Below are 14,944 nucleotides of genomic sequence, written 5' to 3'. Positions count from 1 at the left end.
TTAAACAGCTGTTTAGCAGCAGTAGAATGTGCTTCTGACAGTAGGTTGCCTGGCTACCTGTCTGGCTCATGGGAGGGAACTTTACTGTGAGAACAGGGGCATGTGGCTTGTGCTCTTGCTCTCATCCAGTAGAGCAGATATGTTGATAATGGGACAAAAAATTTTACTGTCCTTTCTTGACAGCTTTGCAAGGATTCTTTTTAAATCCTAAAACTGTCTGTCATCAGCAAAAAGGCCACGTTAGTCTGTATGCAGAGATAAGCATAACTTTTTTCTCAACACAACAGACAAACCAACCAGCTGCACTTTGCCTCCTGAAGAGGTTTCTATCTTGTCAAAGGGTAGACAGCATAGCAGTGTGAGAGGCCAACAGAGATTTTGCAGTGAGCCCTGTATCTCCTTCCTTGCTTTCATTCACGCCGTGAAGAGTTTTTTGAGCAAGCCCTCCCCGCCATGACACACATGTGTATGTATGCTTCTCTGGGTGGGCTCCTGTAATTCAACCAAACTGTCTCTCTGGATCACAGGATTTGGCCATCAACCTGATAGTCTCAGGAAGGCCAGTTAGCACCTGGCTCCCTGTCTACACAACAGCTCCTCTGAGGACACAGAGAACAAAACAGCCTGCATGATTACATTTTACCTTCCTGGTTCACTGTCCTTCTCTAACTGGTACTGCTCTTCCAGCATCTCCGGGCTCCTTGTTCTTCATTCCCTATCAAGGGGACATGAGACAGAGGCAGTTGTGTAACATAGGTCTCTCTTGGTGGCACAATCTGTTTAGCCTGTTCTTGACCCCGTGCCAGCAGCTGTTTAGCTGCTGTAACCTTCTGTGGGATTGCATGAGAACTGACTCAGGAGCACTGCCTCTTTGCTTGGTTAGTTTTTGAGTCACATGCAGTCCTAGCCTTCGTTCACTGCATGACCTACAAACAGCTGTCCTGGCACAGCGTAACAGCAGGAACTGATGTGGCAGCAACTGCTTAAATTAGCACAACTACCAGGAATGCTCCAGGGCTGCTTCAAGTCCCCCAGTTTAGGTTATTGCACCTGTTTTCAGAATCCCTTATGTATCCAAGGCTAAGGAGCGTGGTCAATGCTCTATTACATTCAATGACCCCACACAGAAGACAACATCAAGTATGGCTATGAAATAAAATAAAGCATTTGGCCAGGTCGCTGTAGAACAAACCCTGGTGTTGCTGGCACAGTCTCTTCACAGGCTCACAGCTGCTACTTGTTTGGCCAGGTAGCTTCACAGGAGCACTGCTTGGTGTTCCTCAAGGTGAGGTGGCACTTCAGGGTTTTCTAAAACGTTTAATTTTGCTGTTTTAAAGGAAAATATTGATAAACATCATCCCTTGGCTGGTGTTCCTTAAACCAAGCATTAGTGCCAGGGCTCCTGGAACCAAACCCCTGCTATTAATAACTTACGTGAGAATGCCTGCACTTTTTTCTGATGCCTGTTTGGCTTTATTATGGGTAACTCCTTTTCTATTGCAACAAAGCAAGAACAGAGCCTACCAGAAGAAGTTAAGGCATTCCATTTTCTTTATTTAAAGAGGAAGAGGTAGAATTAAAAATGGCAGGATTAAATCTGCTAAATCATCGATACTGACAATATTATCAATACTATGCTCAGCTTATGGTATGGTGATAGGTTTTGCAGATACAGCTTCATTTCTGAGACGTGAATTATTTTTCCTAGTGGTCTCCAATTCATTTATCCCTCTTCCGAATCCATGACTGCAGAAGAGTTTCAGGTCATTGTCCCAGAGTAACAAATACTTCTATAATACGTGCTTATTTAATCCCAACATAATTAAATATAGCTATGGGTGTGTTAGCCTTCAAAACCAAATCTGAATGTTGTAACTACAATGTAATTAGTAATTAAGTATAAAAGGGAAACAGCCTTCTTGCTGCTTGACAGCTGTGTTGGCTGTGGCCATTTTCAGAGCTGGGAGAGGAAGAAGAGAAATTCGAATTAATTTAAAGCAGTCCTAAAATGAGTAGCTATTGCTAACTGAAGGATTCTTATAATTGCATCTCATGACTACTTTATTACCAAAGCTGAAAATTATGACCTCATCATCTTCCATTTGCTGTCCTAAACCTGCTCTCTTCAGCTCTACACTAAAAACCAGTCATAATGTAGCACAATGCCGAGGTCCAACTTCCCGTCATGCTCTTCCCACCCCCCGTCCCCAGCAACTACCCACTTCAAATTTGTCCATCTTTAACATGGTTTTGTAACAAAGTTTGCATGACTTTTTGGTGATTCTCCTAAAAAGACAGAAGCACCTTGATTTTATTCTTCCACTTCAGCACGATGTGCTGGGTAAGTTACATAGCATTACCATTAAATGCACTGTATTTACATCTGGGTATATCTAGTTTATTACCATCCCCCCTTACACTCACTGCTGCTAATTACCTACTACTTGTGGCTTTGGGCTTTTTATTCCTCTTCAAACCGGAAAATGTAGAAGAGTTAAAATCTTCATCCATTAACACTGAACTAAGGTAAAATGGTATAACAAAGGTAAGGACTGATTAAATCAGGAAGCCAACCTCTCAAGTGATGAAGTTTCTCTGTTGAGACAGTGAACGGATGCTATAAATAAATACAAAGTTTTGAGGGAAGCATTAAATATACAATTCTGTTTTGCATGTCATTAACCTAATACTAAACCTTTGCTTGCAGGTACCACAGCTTCCTGGCTTTTCCTGGCTAAAGCCCTGCCTTTCAGCTTCTGATATAGTGTACATTGGTTTGAGGGATGTGGATCCTGCTGAATAGTAAGTTTTGTTAAAGGATTTTTGCTCAGGCTGAAATCATGAGCTTCTTTCCACATGTGGCTGTTCACAAGGGTTGCCGGGCTTAAGCTTAGGCCAGTAATGATTTTTTTTACTATTACTATTTTAACAGCTATATTTTGAAGAACTATGACATCCAGTATTTTTCCATGAGGGATATTGATCGCCTTGGAATTCAGAAGGTTATGGAAAGAACATTTGAACAACTTATGGGCAGGTAACAAACTATTATCTGATTTAAACTACTCATCATCCATTGTTGAGTATCTACTTTCCTGAAAGTAAGGCCTTACTCTTGATGTAAGGTGGCCTAACAGAACTGTGATTGTGTGCAGTAAATAGTGAGGTCTTAGCACTGACTTTAGTCCTCAGTTTCCACATCTTGAACTAGAACCATTTCATGGCGTTTGGCAAAAAGCTGTGAGACGGGTTACACTATAGCTGTGGCTCTGCTTTATTCTGCATTTTGCTGCAGTTTGACAAGATGTTTGAATCAACTCAGAGTCCAGGCTATACATCATACTTTTAAAAATAGGTCTGTAGCAACTTGACAGTGACTTGAATTCAGCTGATAGTACAGCTAACTACATGAGGTAGTTCTACATGAGACAGAAGCATTTGGTGGCTTCCTCCCTAGACTGTGCTCACATGTGCTGTCCTGATGAAAACTGCCACTTTCAGTTCAGCTTCTGAGGTTCACTGTAACCACTTCCTTACTTAAGTTGAGTTCCCAAGTCTTGGCTAACCTTGTTTAAGTCAAGGAACCAGATCAGGGAGCAAATCCTGCTCATCTAGGGACACATGGAGAGGATCAGAGTTAGAAAGGGTAAACTCTCCCCACAGCGTAGAACAAAGTCCTGTAAGCAGAGCAAGGTCCATGTGTTTGTGCTGCACACTGTTGTACCTAAAGGTGTGCTCACCCTTCCTAGCTGCAGCTCTGCCAAGTGAAGAAGTTGCTAATCCAGATGCTTGTCCCTACTGAGCATCTGCACCAAGTTGGAAGTACACAGTCTACCACTTAAATTGACAAGCAGCACCAATTTAAGTGGTAGACTTATAGTGGTATTATAGTCAGCAGTTGCCAGACTTCATGTAGTCAGTAACTAACATTGTAGGTTTGAGAATATCCTTCCCTTTTTCATCAGGTAGGCTGACATGGCAGAGTTTGGAGGCAGCCTTCAACTATTGACCGGAAAGGTGCAGAATGCCCCAGCTATCCCGATGAGCTAGGAATATTTATCCTGATAGGGTAGGAAATCCTCACGCTTGGCACTTCCTCCATTCTAGTTGCCATGTGAATCACTGTTTCAGCCTTTCACCCTGGCTTTCTGTACAGAAGGAGAAAGGCTGCATTATACCAGACATTTCTCTACATTTTTCCAACTAATGAGGCAAATACCAGATAAGATACTTAGAAATAAAGTACTTGTCTCCAGCCAAATTACACCTGAGTGGATGCTCAGTGAAACTAGAAAGACAAACTTCTGCTTTCCTACCATGTACTAGGGAAAGTTCTGAGCTAAGAGATGTTTCAGAGTCCAAATATACTAAAAAAAAGTAAATTTTTTGCAAATGTATACAAGATGTGGTGCAGGACGTGGGGAGGACCTTCAGCATCATGGAGCACGATGCTACTTTGCTAATGAGCCTGGACAGTAAGAAATAGAAAAACGTTTAAGGTTCTGAGGTTGCTTTTCTTGTTTTATTCTGCTTCAGGAGGCAGAGACCAATTCACCTGAGTTTTGACATTGATGCTTTCGATCCCTCACTGGCTCCAGCAACTGGGACTCCTGTCCTAGGTGGATTAACTTACAGAGAAGGCATGTACATCGCAGAGGAAATACACAACACAGGTAGGAGTTGATCAGCAGTAGTGGACTAAGCAAGGTCAGGACGAACTCCATAGAGTTCATTCATGTTGGTTATGTTTTTCCTGTGTCAGTAGACAGTGAGATACATGCAGTGAAAGCCAGGGTGCCTACAAAGTCAATTCAGCCTCCAGTCAGGGAAGCAGTAGTCCTAGGGTTGGGCAGTGCCCCAGGTGTTGGAAGCAGCTTAATCACCATCAACTTCACCTTACGAAAAGGAAATAAAATACACAACGTATTTATAACTACTGTCAAAAATGACTTTGTCATCTCGTACAATACTGTCACCTAAATACATAAGGCAAGATGTTAAACTGGGCATCTGGAATACAAAAATGGATGCACATGATTTTAAACAGTTCAAAGCTCCATTCTAGGAATGGAGGCTGACAATTCGAGCTTTCATTACGTATGCTGCAGTTGACTCAACATATAAGTGCTTTCCTTCTTACGCCATGGAGGTTTTATTTCATGTATTTAAATAATGAGTTACTTGCAATAAAAGGGGAAAAAAAAAGCAATCAGGAAATAAAGCTGCCCAGACAAGAGTCAACAGAATCATGAACAAGGTAGCAAATGAATAGCAGGTGAGACTATTCTATATCCCCTAATTTTTGGACTGGGAGAAAAAAAGATTAAAACCCATTCGTGTCCTAAGTGTGTATGAAACATCAAACTTGTTTTTCCTGAATGCTAAAAGCATGAATGAGGTAGTGATGATGTAAGAAAGAACCAAATTAAACCCACAAACTTGCATTTAAGAATGATAACCTCATCCCTCACTTGAGGGCAAATTTTGCTGCTCTAAGGGGTAGAGTAGGTCACAAGCTTGAATATCAGACTTGCTGCAATGACTGAAAGGCTGCAAAAGAAACCCTACTAGAGATTTTACCCTTTTCCCAGTAACAAAGCTGTAAATCATTCTTGCAGGAATGCTTTCAGCTGTAGACATGGTTGAAGTCAATCCACTGCTTGGAGCTTCTCAAGAGGAAGTGAATGCAACTGCTAGTCTGGCAGTCGATGTGATAGCAACGTGCTTTGGGCAGACAAGGGAAGGAGCACACACTGCTTTTGATGAACTCCCAACACCCAGTTCTCCAGATGAATCTGACAGTGAAGAGCAAGTGAGGATTTAAGAACCCAAAGTGTTGGGTACAGTGGACATTACAGAGCTCTGCTGAGGCACTCGAGTGGATAGATTGTCAACACTTGGCAAATACTGTTAACTTCTCAATTTTTAAATAAACTAGCTTTTCCACTGGTCGGTGGCTACTTTATTACATACCAAGATTTATTCATTTAGTTAAGTATATACAAATTGAGACAATAAAATATTTATTACCTTCTTATTAGTCTTACCAGTAGTTCAAGTCTGTCTCTGCCTTTTACTCCCATTCTCTGCCTTTCTAGTGTCAGTACAGTTTCAGTTGGATAAGCTGTCTCATGAGACAGTTCAGTCCTCAGACAGTCAAAGGGAACAGACAGCCCAGCTGGTTCCTCAATGGGGGAAGAGCTCATCTCAGTCATGAAGATTCATCTGCTGCGAAAGAACTTGTAGTAGACCAGCCCACCTAGGATGGCCAGCTCCAGGATGATGATGATGGACAGCAACAACTTATTAGTGGTTATTCTAGAGTTAAAAAATAAAAATACAGAAATCCAAGACAGCTGGTTTTCCCTTGGGTATGGAAGCAGATTCTAGATCATTTGATCATCATCTTGCCTTCAGTAAGTATACGCCCCGGTTCAGCTAGACCACTTGTTAAGTGCTATTTGGATAGCTCTTAACAAGCAGGCAGGGACAAACTCAGTTTCTTACTCATGTTTTTCCTGGAAATTCTGTTTAAATCTTCTACTTCAACAGTAGCAGTTCTGTTCCTCTTACCCCCCACCCCACATAAACCAGATCATTCTGCTCTGCATGTGCCTACTCATTCAACTAAGCAAAGAGGAAATCATCAGTTGAACTCCTGTGCTAAAAGCTGCATTGTAGTGCTTTTACTTGGAACCGTGTAGCTAAAGTAAAACAATAAAATCTCAAAAGAATAATGTACTTTTACTATTGAAAATGATACAGTTGTCATAACTTCCTTTAGCAATGGGTATGAGGGAAAGGGTGTTTGTTAGGTTGGAAATACCTACTAGAACTGTACTCCAAGAACTGGTTTATGAGGCTAATTAAACCATGTAGTTAAGAAACTGTAAATGCACTTAAGCAGCCAAGGCTTTAGTCATCAAAAGAGTACATGGTCAGGCCCAGTTTCTCACAAGCCAATTGAGCTACTCTAGGGCATTACTATGGGCTAAAGAGATTTGTGTGTGTCATCATTCACTCCCTTACTGCTGCAGTGATTTATGGCACAGCTTTTTCTAACCTGAGTAACAAGGATCTAAAGTTACCATTAGCAATTCCCTGTAACTTGCTTATGGCCTCACCACAGTTTATCATGTGGATGGTTTAAAGACCCCACATTATCCCAAACAAGCAGCACAAATTCCATAGTGCTCCACTGCCTGCACTCCTTTATGTAATCACCAGAAAGAAAACAAACACCACAAACGAACATCTGCCCATGGGCACACATTCTGTTTGCACACTCCCCAAAACCTGCCCGCAGTTCCAGCTGACTCTGTTCTTTACTTTTTTGCCTGAAAGTGGCAGGCAGCAATGCCACAGCCGAGCGCTGCTCTAAGTCAGCCACAGGACTCACCTCCTGGACATGGAACGTAGAATCTTGCGGCTCTTGCTCAAGTTCTCACTTGTATTCACCAACTAAGAATAAACAAAAGTTACCTGTCACACAAGTGCACAGCAACTGTAAATCTGCACCTGGAAGCAGCTGGTGCTGGAATGTTGCAATTAATAACGGGGCCAAGGCTAACCAGACATTCACAAAATTCAGACAACATTGTTCTCTACACACAATACAAGCTGGAAGCATTGTCTCCTTTCTCAGGAGGAAATAAGACTTTCATGCATACTTTCCCTTAGATACATACAAAGGAAGACATGCAATTTAGGGTCACTTTCTGCCCTTTTACGTTCATCTACAAACACCAGGAAGCGGGCTGGAAAGCTGCTTTCATTACATTTCATTTGATTATTCTAGTTGTTGACGCCAGGAGAAAACGATACCGAAGTGCTCTCCCCAGTTCATATTTGGAACCTTCTGAAACACTCTTCAATTTCTAGCAAAGAATGAACCATGTTGTGCAGACAGGTCTAAGTGACCCAGCAGCTGTGAGCTCTGAACTGTTAGTAGATGATCCATTTCAGCTTTGCAATGCTCAGAAATGAGCTGTCAGGTATTTCTCAGTCAGTCAGCTATCAAGAAGCACGTAACTAAGTGGGGTTACAGACAACTAAAAAAGCTGTTGTCTCACAGAGTCTGGGTTCATGAGGCATGGCCCCTGGAGGTCTCCGGGTAAGACTTCGCTATGGCTACCATCGTGCTTTGGGCCCTTCTACAGTGATTATTTTCCTTTTATGAGCACAGCACAGAAACGTGGCAGACAGATTTGGTCTGCAGAAACATCAGCTGGATTACCACTGCTGCAGAGGTCTCTGGGAGTGCTGATTGGCACGTGGTTCCCACTAAGCTAACGTTGGGTACAAAGCCCTCAGTTTCTCTGCTTACTCTGCTCCTGGTGCGTTCCAGTTGCTCCCGCTGCTCCCCGAGTTCTTCAATTATATCAGTGCCGATCTGATCTGTTTCAGCAGCAATTCGGTGTGAGCGCTCAATGCTCTGACTGGCTCGGTTCAGGCTGTCTGTTCCCTGGAGCAGCAGCACTCTCTGTGACTGCAGATTAGTCTGAAAAACAACATATGCTTAACTTGAGTACAAAGACAGAGGCATTACGCTTCTGACATATTAAGAAGTTAGGACACGACTCCTTAGGCCATCCATCTGTATTAGCTGTACGTGCTTCTGATGTTAACTCAGGTAGCCCAGTTAATTTTAAAAGAGTTCTTGTTCACGTTCTAAGATTACAGTCAAATCTTGAAAAATTGCCTTTGCAACTATTTACTTTTCCATCAAAGAACATTTACATGAAAATAGTATCTTTGCTTTCCAGATGTTAACTTTTCCTTCCATTCATATCTAAATTCAGTCTTATTTGTGACTGACTTCACAATTGGTTGCCCAGGAGATCATTAAGAGTTCACAGTCAAAAGGATTAGGAACAAACAGCACTAACAGATGGACTGCTAAGTAACAAAGATCCTCTTCTCGTGCCAGTAGCCTTAGCCAGAGCATAAGAAATGTTTGCTGACCTCGGATCAAAAGGTAGCTCAAAATAAAGCATTTTCTTAACCTTCAAAAAGTCTAAACTACCGCTGTGCTCACAGGTTTCAAGAGGAACCAAAAACCACGCTACTGCAGAACAAGGTACCAAGGAGAGAGCTTCCCTCAAGCCTTCCTGATCTAAGGCAGGCGAAAAAGATGCCCACCTTCACTTGCTGTGCAGGTCACAGCACTCTGATGACAAAAGTCAACTGAGTCTCACTAGCTCAGACATATCTAAGCACACTTGGTACACAAATGAATTGGTTTATTTCTTGCACTGTAGCAGCACATCCGTAGGGAACAAAGTGCTAGAGCATGACTTCTATATGTTCTTGGAATTATCTACATTGAGATTGCTTAGAAGAGAAACCTACCAGAGAACCCGTACAGTGCATGATTCACACACTTTGCTAGTTTTGGAGACTAAAAGCAGATCAGTTCAACTTTCTGCTGAGTCCACAGCATCACTTCTGTGTTTCCCCTATTCTAGGGGAATGATTAAATGAAGCATTTCAGTAAAGAATGTTGTGTAAGTTACTAACCACGTGGCACTCAAGGAGTTCCATTTTGAATCTACTCCTATATCTGTTTTAGAACAGAAAATCTCTCGAGTTCCAGGTGTTCTTTCTCCTCCCTGAGATATTCATGTTACGTGCAGAGATATATGCAGGGAGTTATAAAAGCACAGAAACTGAGCAGACTGAAGTAGAAACACTCTGAACAATATATCTGGAATATTACTTTTTTAACAATCACAGCAATGTTGAATAAAACTTGTATCTAATTCTCACACTCTGCTCATTTTCTGTGGAGAAGATTCCGTATCTCATATCGCCTTGACCTCCAGGGCCCAGTCCCAAATCTGTGCTTCTCATCTCTCTCTGGAACGTGGAGAGGTCTCTCCTGTACGCCCGGATTTTGCTCATCATTTGGTTGCGGAACGGCAGAGGAGCAAACTTCAGCTCTTCCTCCATCTCCCGCAGCTTTAAAAGAAGAAAATGTGTTGAGTTTTTAAAGCACCAGATCTGTTCTTCACAGCAGCGATCCTCAAAACTCACCACCAGGTGAACGGATTCACATGTTTTTATGTCATTGGGCGAGGAGGATGAATCCCAAACCCATATACCCCTCATCTAGTATCAAGTACACCAATGTATCTGCCCAGTGCTGTTCAGCCCACATGGACTTTCTGATGCACAATGCCTCCAGTTAAAAAAAGAAATTAATTAACTAATTGCCAGGCTCAAATGTGTGATTTTTTCCTGAAAGGTCACTCTATAACTTCAAAATTTGCAGTTCTCACTTTCACATAGTTCATGCATCTATAGAACGGGTATCACTTTCTCATCGTATCTATGCAGCAGAGATCTAGTGCACTAAATTCACACTCTGAACCTCCAGCCTGGCAATGGGAGTTGCCAGGGATTCTGGATGTGTGAATTTTCACATCAGCTTTTAGTGGCAGTTGTTACAAAGTCACAATGGTTAAAGCTGCCCACCAGTACCAGCTCTCACACAGTACGAGCTCAACATCTTGCACATCACCTACACAGACACCCGTCAATAAAACCCAGCAAGTTAGAGCGATAGAGCATCACATTCAGCTGTGACTCAAAACCATCCGAACACATTAATATGAAAATAAAGCTTAAACCACAATGTCTTGCTTAAAGAGATGAGTCACATGTTGGGGTTTTTTGTGCTGTTCCATGTCACTTGTGGCCCAAAAAGCCAATACAATAGAGGTTTCAAACATTCAAAGTCCCCGATATTTAACTATCAGTCTATTACAGAGAGATCAAATGGGTTCAGACCAACGTGAAGACAGAAGGGGGGGTGAAAGGCAGCAGATTCTCCACATGCTCCCCTACAATCTCTACCAATTTTAGTTGCACCTTTATCACTCTCCTTTGTTCAACAAAGGGAAGGTGATATCCAAACCAAGCACTGAAAAAAAAGGCATGTAGGAATGTTTGCCTATATCTGTATATCAATAGATACAACCGTCTTGACAGACAGACACATCTATAAGATCAATTAATCAAGCATCAAAAAAATACAACATCCGCCTGTCAGAATAGGATCCATAAAGAAAGTAAAATCTGGAAGTAGTGTCCTGGCAACATTCCAGGTGGTCAGGAAGGGCAGGAGCCTCAGCTGGTGTTTACCGTTTCATTTGCTTCACGCTGTTTCTCATCAAACTCTCGAACTAGTTTTTTCTTCTCCTCTGTGAAGGAAAAAGTAGTATGTCAGACACACTACAGAGAAATGACAACTCCAACTCAATTCATCGCAGACAAGGAAGCTGCCACAGATGGCTGATTACAGAGACCTCAGGTCACAATTTACCTCAAACAGGAACAGCCTGTTCTTAGGACAATTTTTCAGCAGCGAGTGGGGGGAGAAAGCAGAAACCTCTCTCCCAAACACTGGCCGGTCTCTCTGGTACACAAAAGAAGTCATTTTTCAAACTGAAATACTTTCGTGAGCTATTATACTCCAGTCTCCACTGACAGAATTGAAGGTTGAAAAACATTCTGAAAACATTGTTGCAGTAAAAACCCAACTTGATCATACCCTTTTGTAAGTATGTCTCTGCAAAAAAATCAGTTTTTAAACCACTGAGCTCCCAACGGAGAACCAGGAAAAAACTTGAAGCAATCAAAACCATTTTGACACTGCTCCTCTCACATCCATGACATGCTGTAGGCTTTCCTTTTCAGTTCCAATTCATAAGAAGCCCCAGAATTTGAACTGGGGACTTAAGACAGAATTAACAATAAGCTATGCTCTCCAGGAGTGCACAGAATTGTTGCAGATAAAGCTACATTGTGACTGTTCGCACATCACACACTAGCTGCCGTCAGGAAATGCAGTTTCACAACTCAGTGTTCCTAAAAACACTCTCTGCAACTTCTCCCATGATTTGCCACCACGTACATCTGTGCCAACGCAATTACTTTTGTAGCTGGGTTGCAAGTGAAATCATGGACATGAACTGCAGGAAAACAGCCTTCAGAAGTCAATATTTTGTTTCATACAGGTCATGTCACTAACCCGATTTAAATAGCGCCCGCTCAAAACTGCTGCCTCGAACTCACTGAAACCCGGGGCAGGACTGAAAAAGCAGCATTTTACCTCCTCTGTGTCCCCCAGGAGGCTTAAGAACCCAGTGCACTCACTAACCAGCAGCCAAAGAAACGCTAGTTGCCAAAAGCCAGGTGGCAATGGCTTGAGACATTTTTGTCTATATGCCAACAAGAGATCAGACAATGCGGACTGAAAGCATTACACTGGGTCTGCCCTAATGGAAATGCCAGAATGCATTTGGCAGTTAATTCACATCAATCCGGATTAAACTGTGACTCAAAGCACATCAAGAGAACTTTAATGCAGTAGAAGTAAGAGGTACCTAAGCCACAATAACATTACCCACATGCCCACCAACATTTAACTGATTTCCATTCAGTTAGGAACAACTGAAAAATATGGCTAAATGAATTAACTTAGAGGAAAGTACCTGATCTGAAACTGACCCTGTTGAAAATGCCTTCTTACAAATTTGGAAGGAAAAAAAAAAGAATGTTTCTAGAGCTAGGACTTTGTTATCTTGTTTATATGGAGCAAAACAGTGTTTCCAAACCTCCACCACTCAAAGACATCCCAAGGTCTAGGGCAGATTCTGTCTTCTCTCAAGTTTGGGAGTGTGCCAATCGCCTTAAAAGAGGTATCTTTTATCACCTCCCGAAGTTCTCAGGATCAGGTAACTTGAAAAATGAATCCCTCCCCATAAGTACAAGCAGCAAACGAAGCACATCAGGTGAGTGGAACACCTCCACCAGACAGGCAGACTCCTGACTTAGCTTGAACTCTCCTAGATATACTTTCCAAAAATATTACCAGATTTTCGCGACAACAAATTTAAAGACCAGAACAACCATGTTAAAACGTCACAGCATGTCTGAAAAATCAGTTTGAAATTGTCATGTCTACAAGCATTGCAAAAATTGCTGTCTGTAACTACCCCATTTGAGCACATTGCTCAGAATTCATTGCTCAAGACTTCCCAGTTCCATGGAGACCTGATGAAACTTTCCTTCACCAAGAAACTGACCACTCTCCACCCTACAAGGAAACAAGGATTACCTACAGGAAGGGTATTTCTTCTTTTATGCTTTTTATTCCTGTTGACTGCCTGTGAAAGCTTTCAAAGTTGTCATTTGCAGGTTTGAACATCTTTCTTGTACCAAACTTTCTGGGAATGCCAATGAGGAGGACTGTGATCCTGAATTTAACTCATTACTAACTGGAAAGCCAGGTAAGAAACGGAGCATTAAGCTTTTTGTAGCCTGTGTTATCTAGCACAGGCCGGCATATCCTGAACAAACCATTTCTATGATTTTACACCTAAACACATAAAACTGATCAGTTACGGAAGAACGACAAGACAAGATGCAGAAGGTGGCTGAGAGCCCCTACTCATTCTCGTACAAGCCCCAAGCTTAACTACGGCAGCTCAGGATAACGGTGCATCATGTTTCTCATATGAAGGAAGTAGATTTGGTGACATTGGTAAAATTCTCCTTGTCAGATGACTTCCCTTTCCGTTTCTCAGAATACTGCCAAATATCAAGAACTGAATTGGAAGCACAATGCCAAGTCCTACAGATAAGCGTTCTGTCAGAGTGTTTTACCTGCTGCATAGTATAAAGAATAGCCATAAAATCAGGGTTTGCTTCTAATACAACTTCGTGTAGCTTGACAGATAGTGCTTTCTAATCTGTGAGTAGGTAGTGCACAAACCAGACTTTTAAAATGGCAATTTAAAATGCAGATCTTCTCTAGTGAGTCTACAAATGGTTGTGATGATAAAACCTGCTTTTAATTCTGCTGGTGAGATCTTAAAGAAGAGTCCAACAGTGACCAACCACAGCATTGCAATTTAGGCAGTTCACCTAGAAACAGCATGAAGTGACAGCCGAATAACAACTCCTCCTCAGATCTGAGACTGAAGCAGAACATCCAGCACAGAAATGTGTCAGACAAGAGGAGCAGCTCCAGAGCAGTAAAGCAGCACACCTGCCTCTCCACCTTCCTACTCTGGACTTTGCATGACCAGCCCTAATACTCAAGAGCAAAGCTACCAGAATCTAACATCAACTGAAAAAAAATCACACAAGGAAGCCAGACCTAGTAAAGCCACATGCTCCTGCCAAGGAGGTGTCCAAAGATGCACCGAATTCCTGCAACTGCCTTGGCAAATCCCCCCAGGGACCTTGCCCTCTCGGCTGTAAAACCGGGTTTATCCATGGAGAAACATCCCAAACGCCCCTGCAGCGGCCTTGCCACCAGCCCCAGCCACCCCTGGGGCCGCCCGCGGGGCGGGGAAGCCCCAGCCAGGGGGCAAAGAGGGGAAGCGCCGCCAGACCCCGCCGCGGCCGGACCCCAGCGACAGGGTGGGAGACCGCGGCCGGGCCGGCCCCGCGCCGCCGCTCCCGTTAGAGCCCAGCCCGCCGCATGCCCCCCCCCCCGCCGCCGTCTCACCGGCCGCGCTGCCCCGCAGCCGCTCGGGGACACCCCGCAGGTCTCCGTGCAACCCCCGGAAGATCTCGTGCAGCCGCTCCAGGTGCTCCGAGGATCCGGAGCCGCGGCCCGCCATGGCTGGGAGCCGCCTCCCGCACCGCTACCGCTGGCGCTACCGCCTCCCCCTGCCCCTTCCCATCGCCGCTCCCTCGCGAGGCACTTCCGCCATCGGCGGCAGCGGGGGCCTCGCATGGGCGACCCGAACGCCGCCCGACCGCAAAACCGCCCGGCGGCTGCGCAGCGGTCACAGCCCGCCGCGGCCTCCCCCCCGCGGGAGCCGGGAGCCGCGGCACGGCTGAAGGCGACGCCGACCGCGGGCGCCACGGCGCGTCAGGCGCTGCCCAGGCCTGCCGCGAGGGAGCGGCCTCGCGGCGCGCACTGCCT

General features: G+C 43.8%; 3 protein-coding genes across 3 annotated transcripts in view; 1 reads left to right on the top strand and 2 right to left on the bottom strand.

Annotated features, from left to right (window-relative positions):
* The window catches only part of ARG2 (arginase 2), a 22,938-nt gene extending 16,895 nt beyond the window's left edge, over positions 1-6,043 (top strand). Inside the window, exons 5-8 of the mRNA XM_030481978.1 lie at positions 2,708-2,802; positions 2,933-3,037; positions 4,537-4,673; positions 5,619-6,043. Of these exons, the coding sequence (XP_030337838.1) occupies positions 2,708-2,802; positions 2,933-3,037; positions 4,537-4,673; positions 5,619-5,824 (543 nt within the window). The 3' untranslated portion in view covers positions 5,825-6,043. The remainder of the gene's footprint in view (positions 1-2,707; positions 2,803-2,932; positions 3,038-4,536; positions 4,674-5,618) is intronic.
* Positions 1,534-14,834, bottom strand: VTI1B (vesicle transport through interaction with t-SNAREs 1B). Its single transcript, XM_030481982.1, has 6 exons — positions 14,522-14,834; positions 11,146-11,204; positions 9,769-9,960; positions 8,327-8,500; positions 7,400-7,461; positions 1,534-6,318 (listed from the first exon to the last, which is right to left on the bottom strand). The coding sequence occupies exons 1-6, from the start codon at positions 14,634-14,636 to the stop codon at positions 6,222-6,224; spliced, it is 699 nt and encodes a 232-aa protein (XP_030337842.1). The 5' UTR covers positions 14,637-14,834; the 3' UTR covers positions 1,534-6,221.
* ZFYVE26 (zinc finger FYVE-type containing 26) overlaps positions 11,879-14,944 on the bottom strand; it is a 62,145-nt gene continuing 59,079 nt past the window's right edge. The window contains exon 43 of the transcript XR_003990876.1: positions 11,879-12,828. The gene's annotated coding sequence lies outside the window, so the exon portion shown is untranslated. The remainder of the gene's footprint in view (positions 12,829-14,944) is intronic.

This window comes from Strigops habroptila, chromosome 4 (genome assembly GCF_004027225.2).
Source record: "Strigops habroptila isolate Jane chromosome 4, bStrHab1.2.pri, whole genome shotgun sequence".
Taxonomy (NCBI): Eukaryota; Metazoa; Chordata; class Aves; order Psittaciformes; family Psittacidae; genus Strigops; species Strigops habroptila.
The sequence above is the reverse complement of the archived record's forward strand: the minus strand, read 5'-3'. Positions and strand labels throughout refer to the sequence as shown.

Excerpts from the sequence above, each read along its gene's own strand:
- VTI1B (XM_030481982.1), bottom strand. The coding sequence starts at position 14,636 with ATGGCGGGCCGCGGCTCCGGATCCTCGGAGCACCTGGAGCGGCTGCAC. Across the intron at positions 9,961-11,145 it reads AGCGTGAAGCAAATGAAACG|CTGCGGGAGATGGAGGAAGA; the intron begins GTAAACACCAGC and ends CTTCTTTTAAAG. Across the intron at positions 6,319-7,399 it reads CTACGTTCCATGTCCAGGAG|AATAACCACTAATAAGTTGT; the intron begins GTGAGTCCTGTG and ends TTTTAACTCTAG.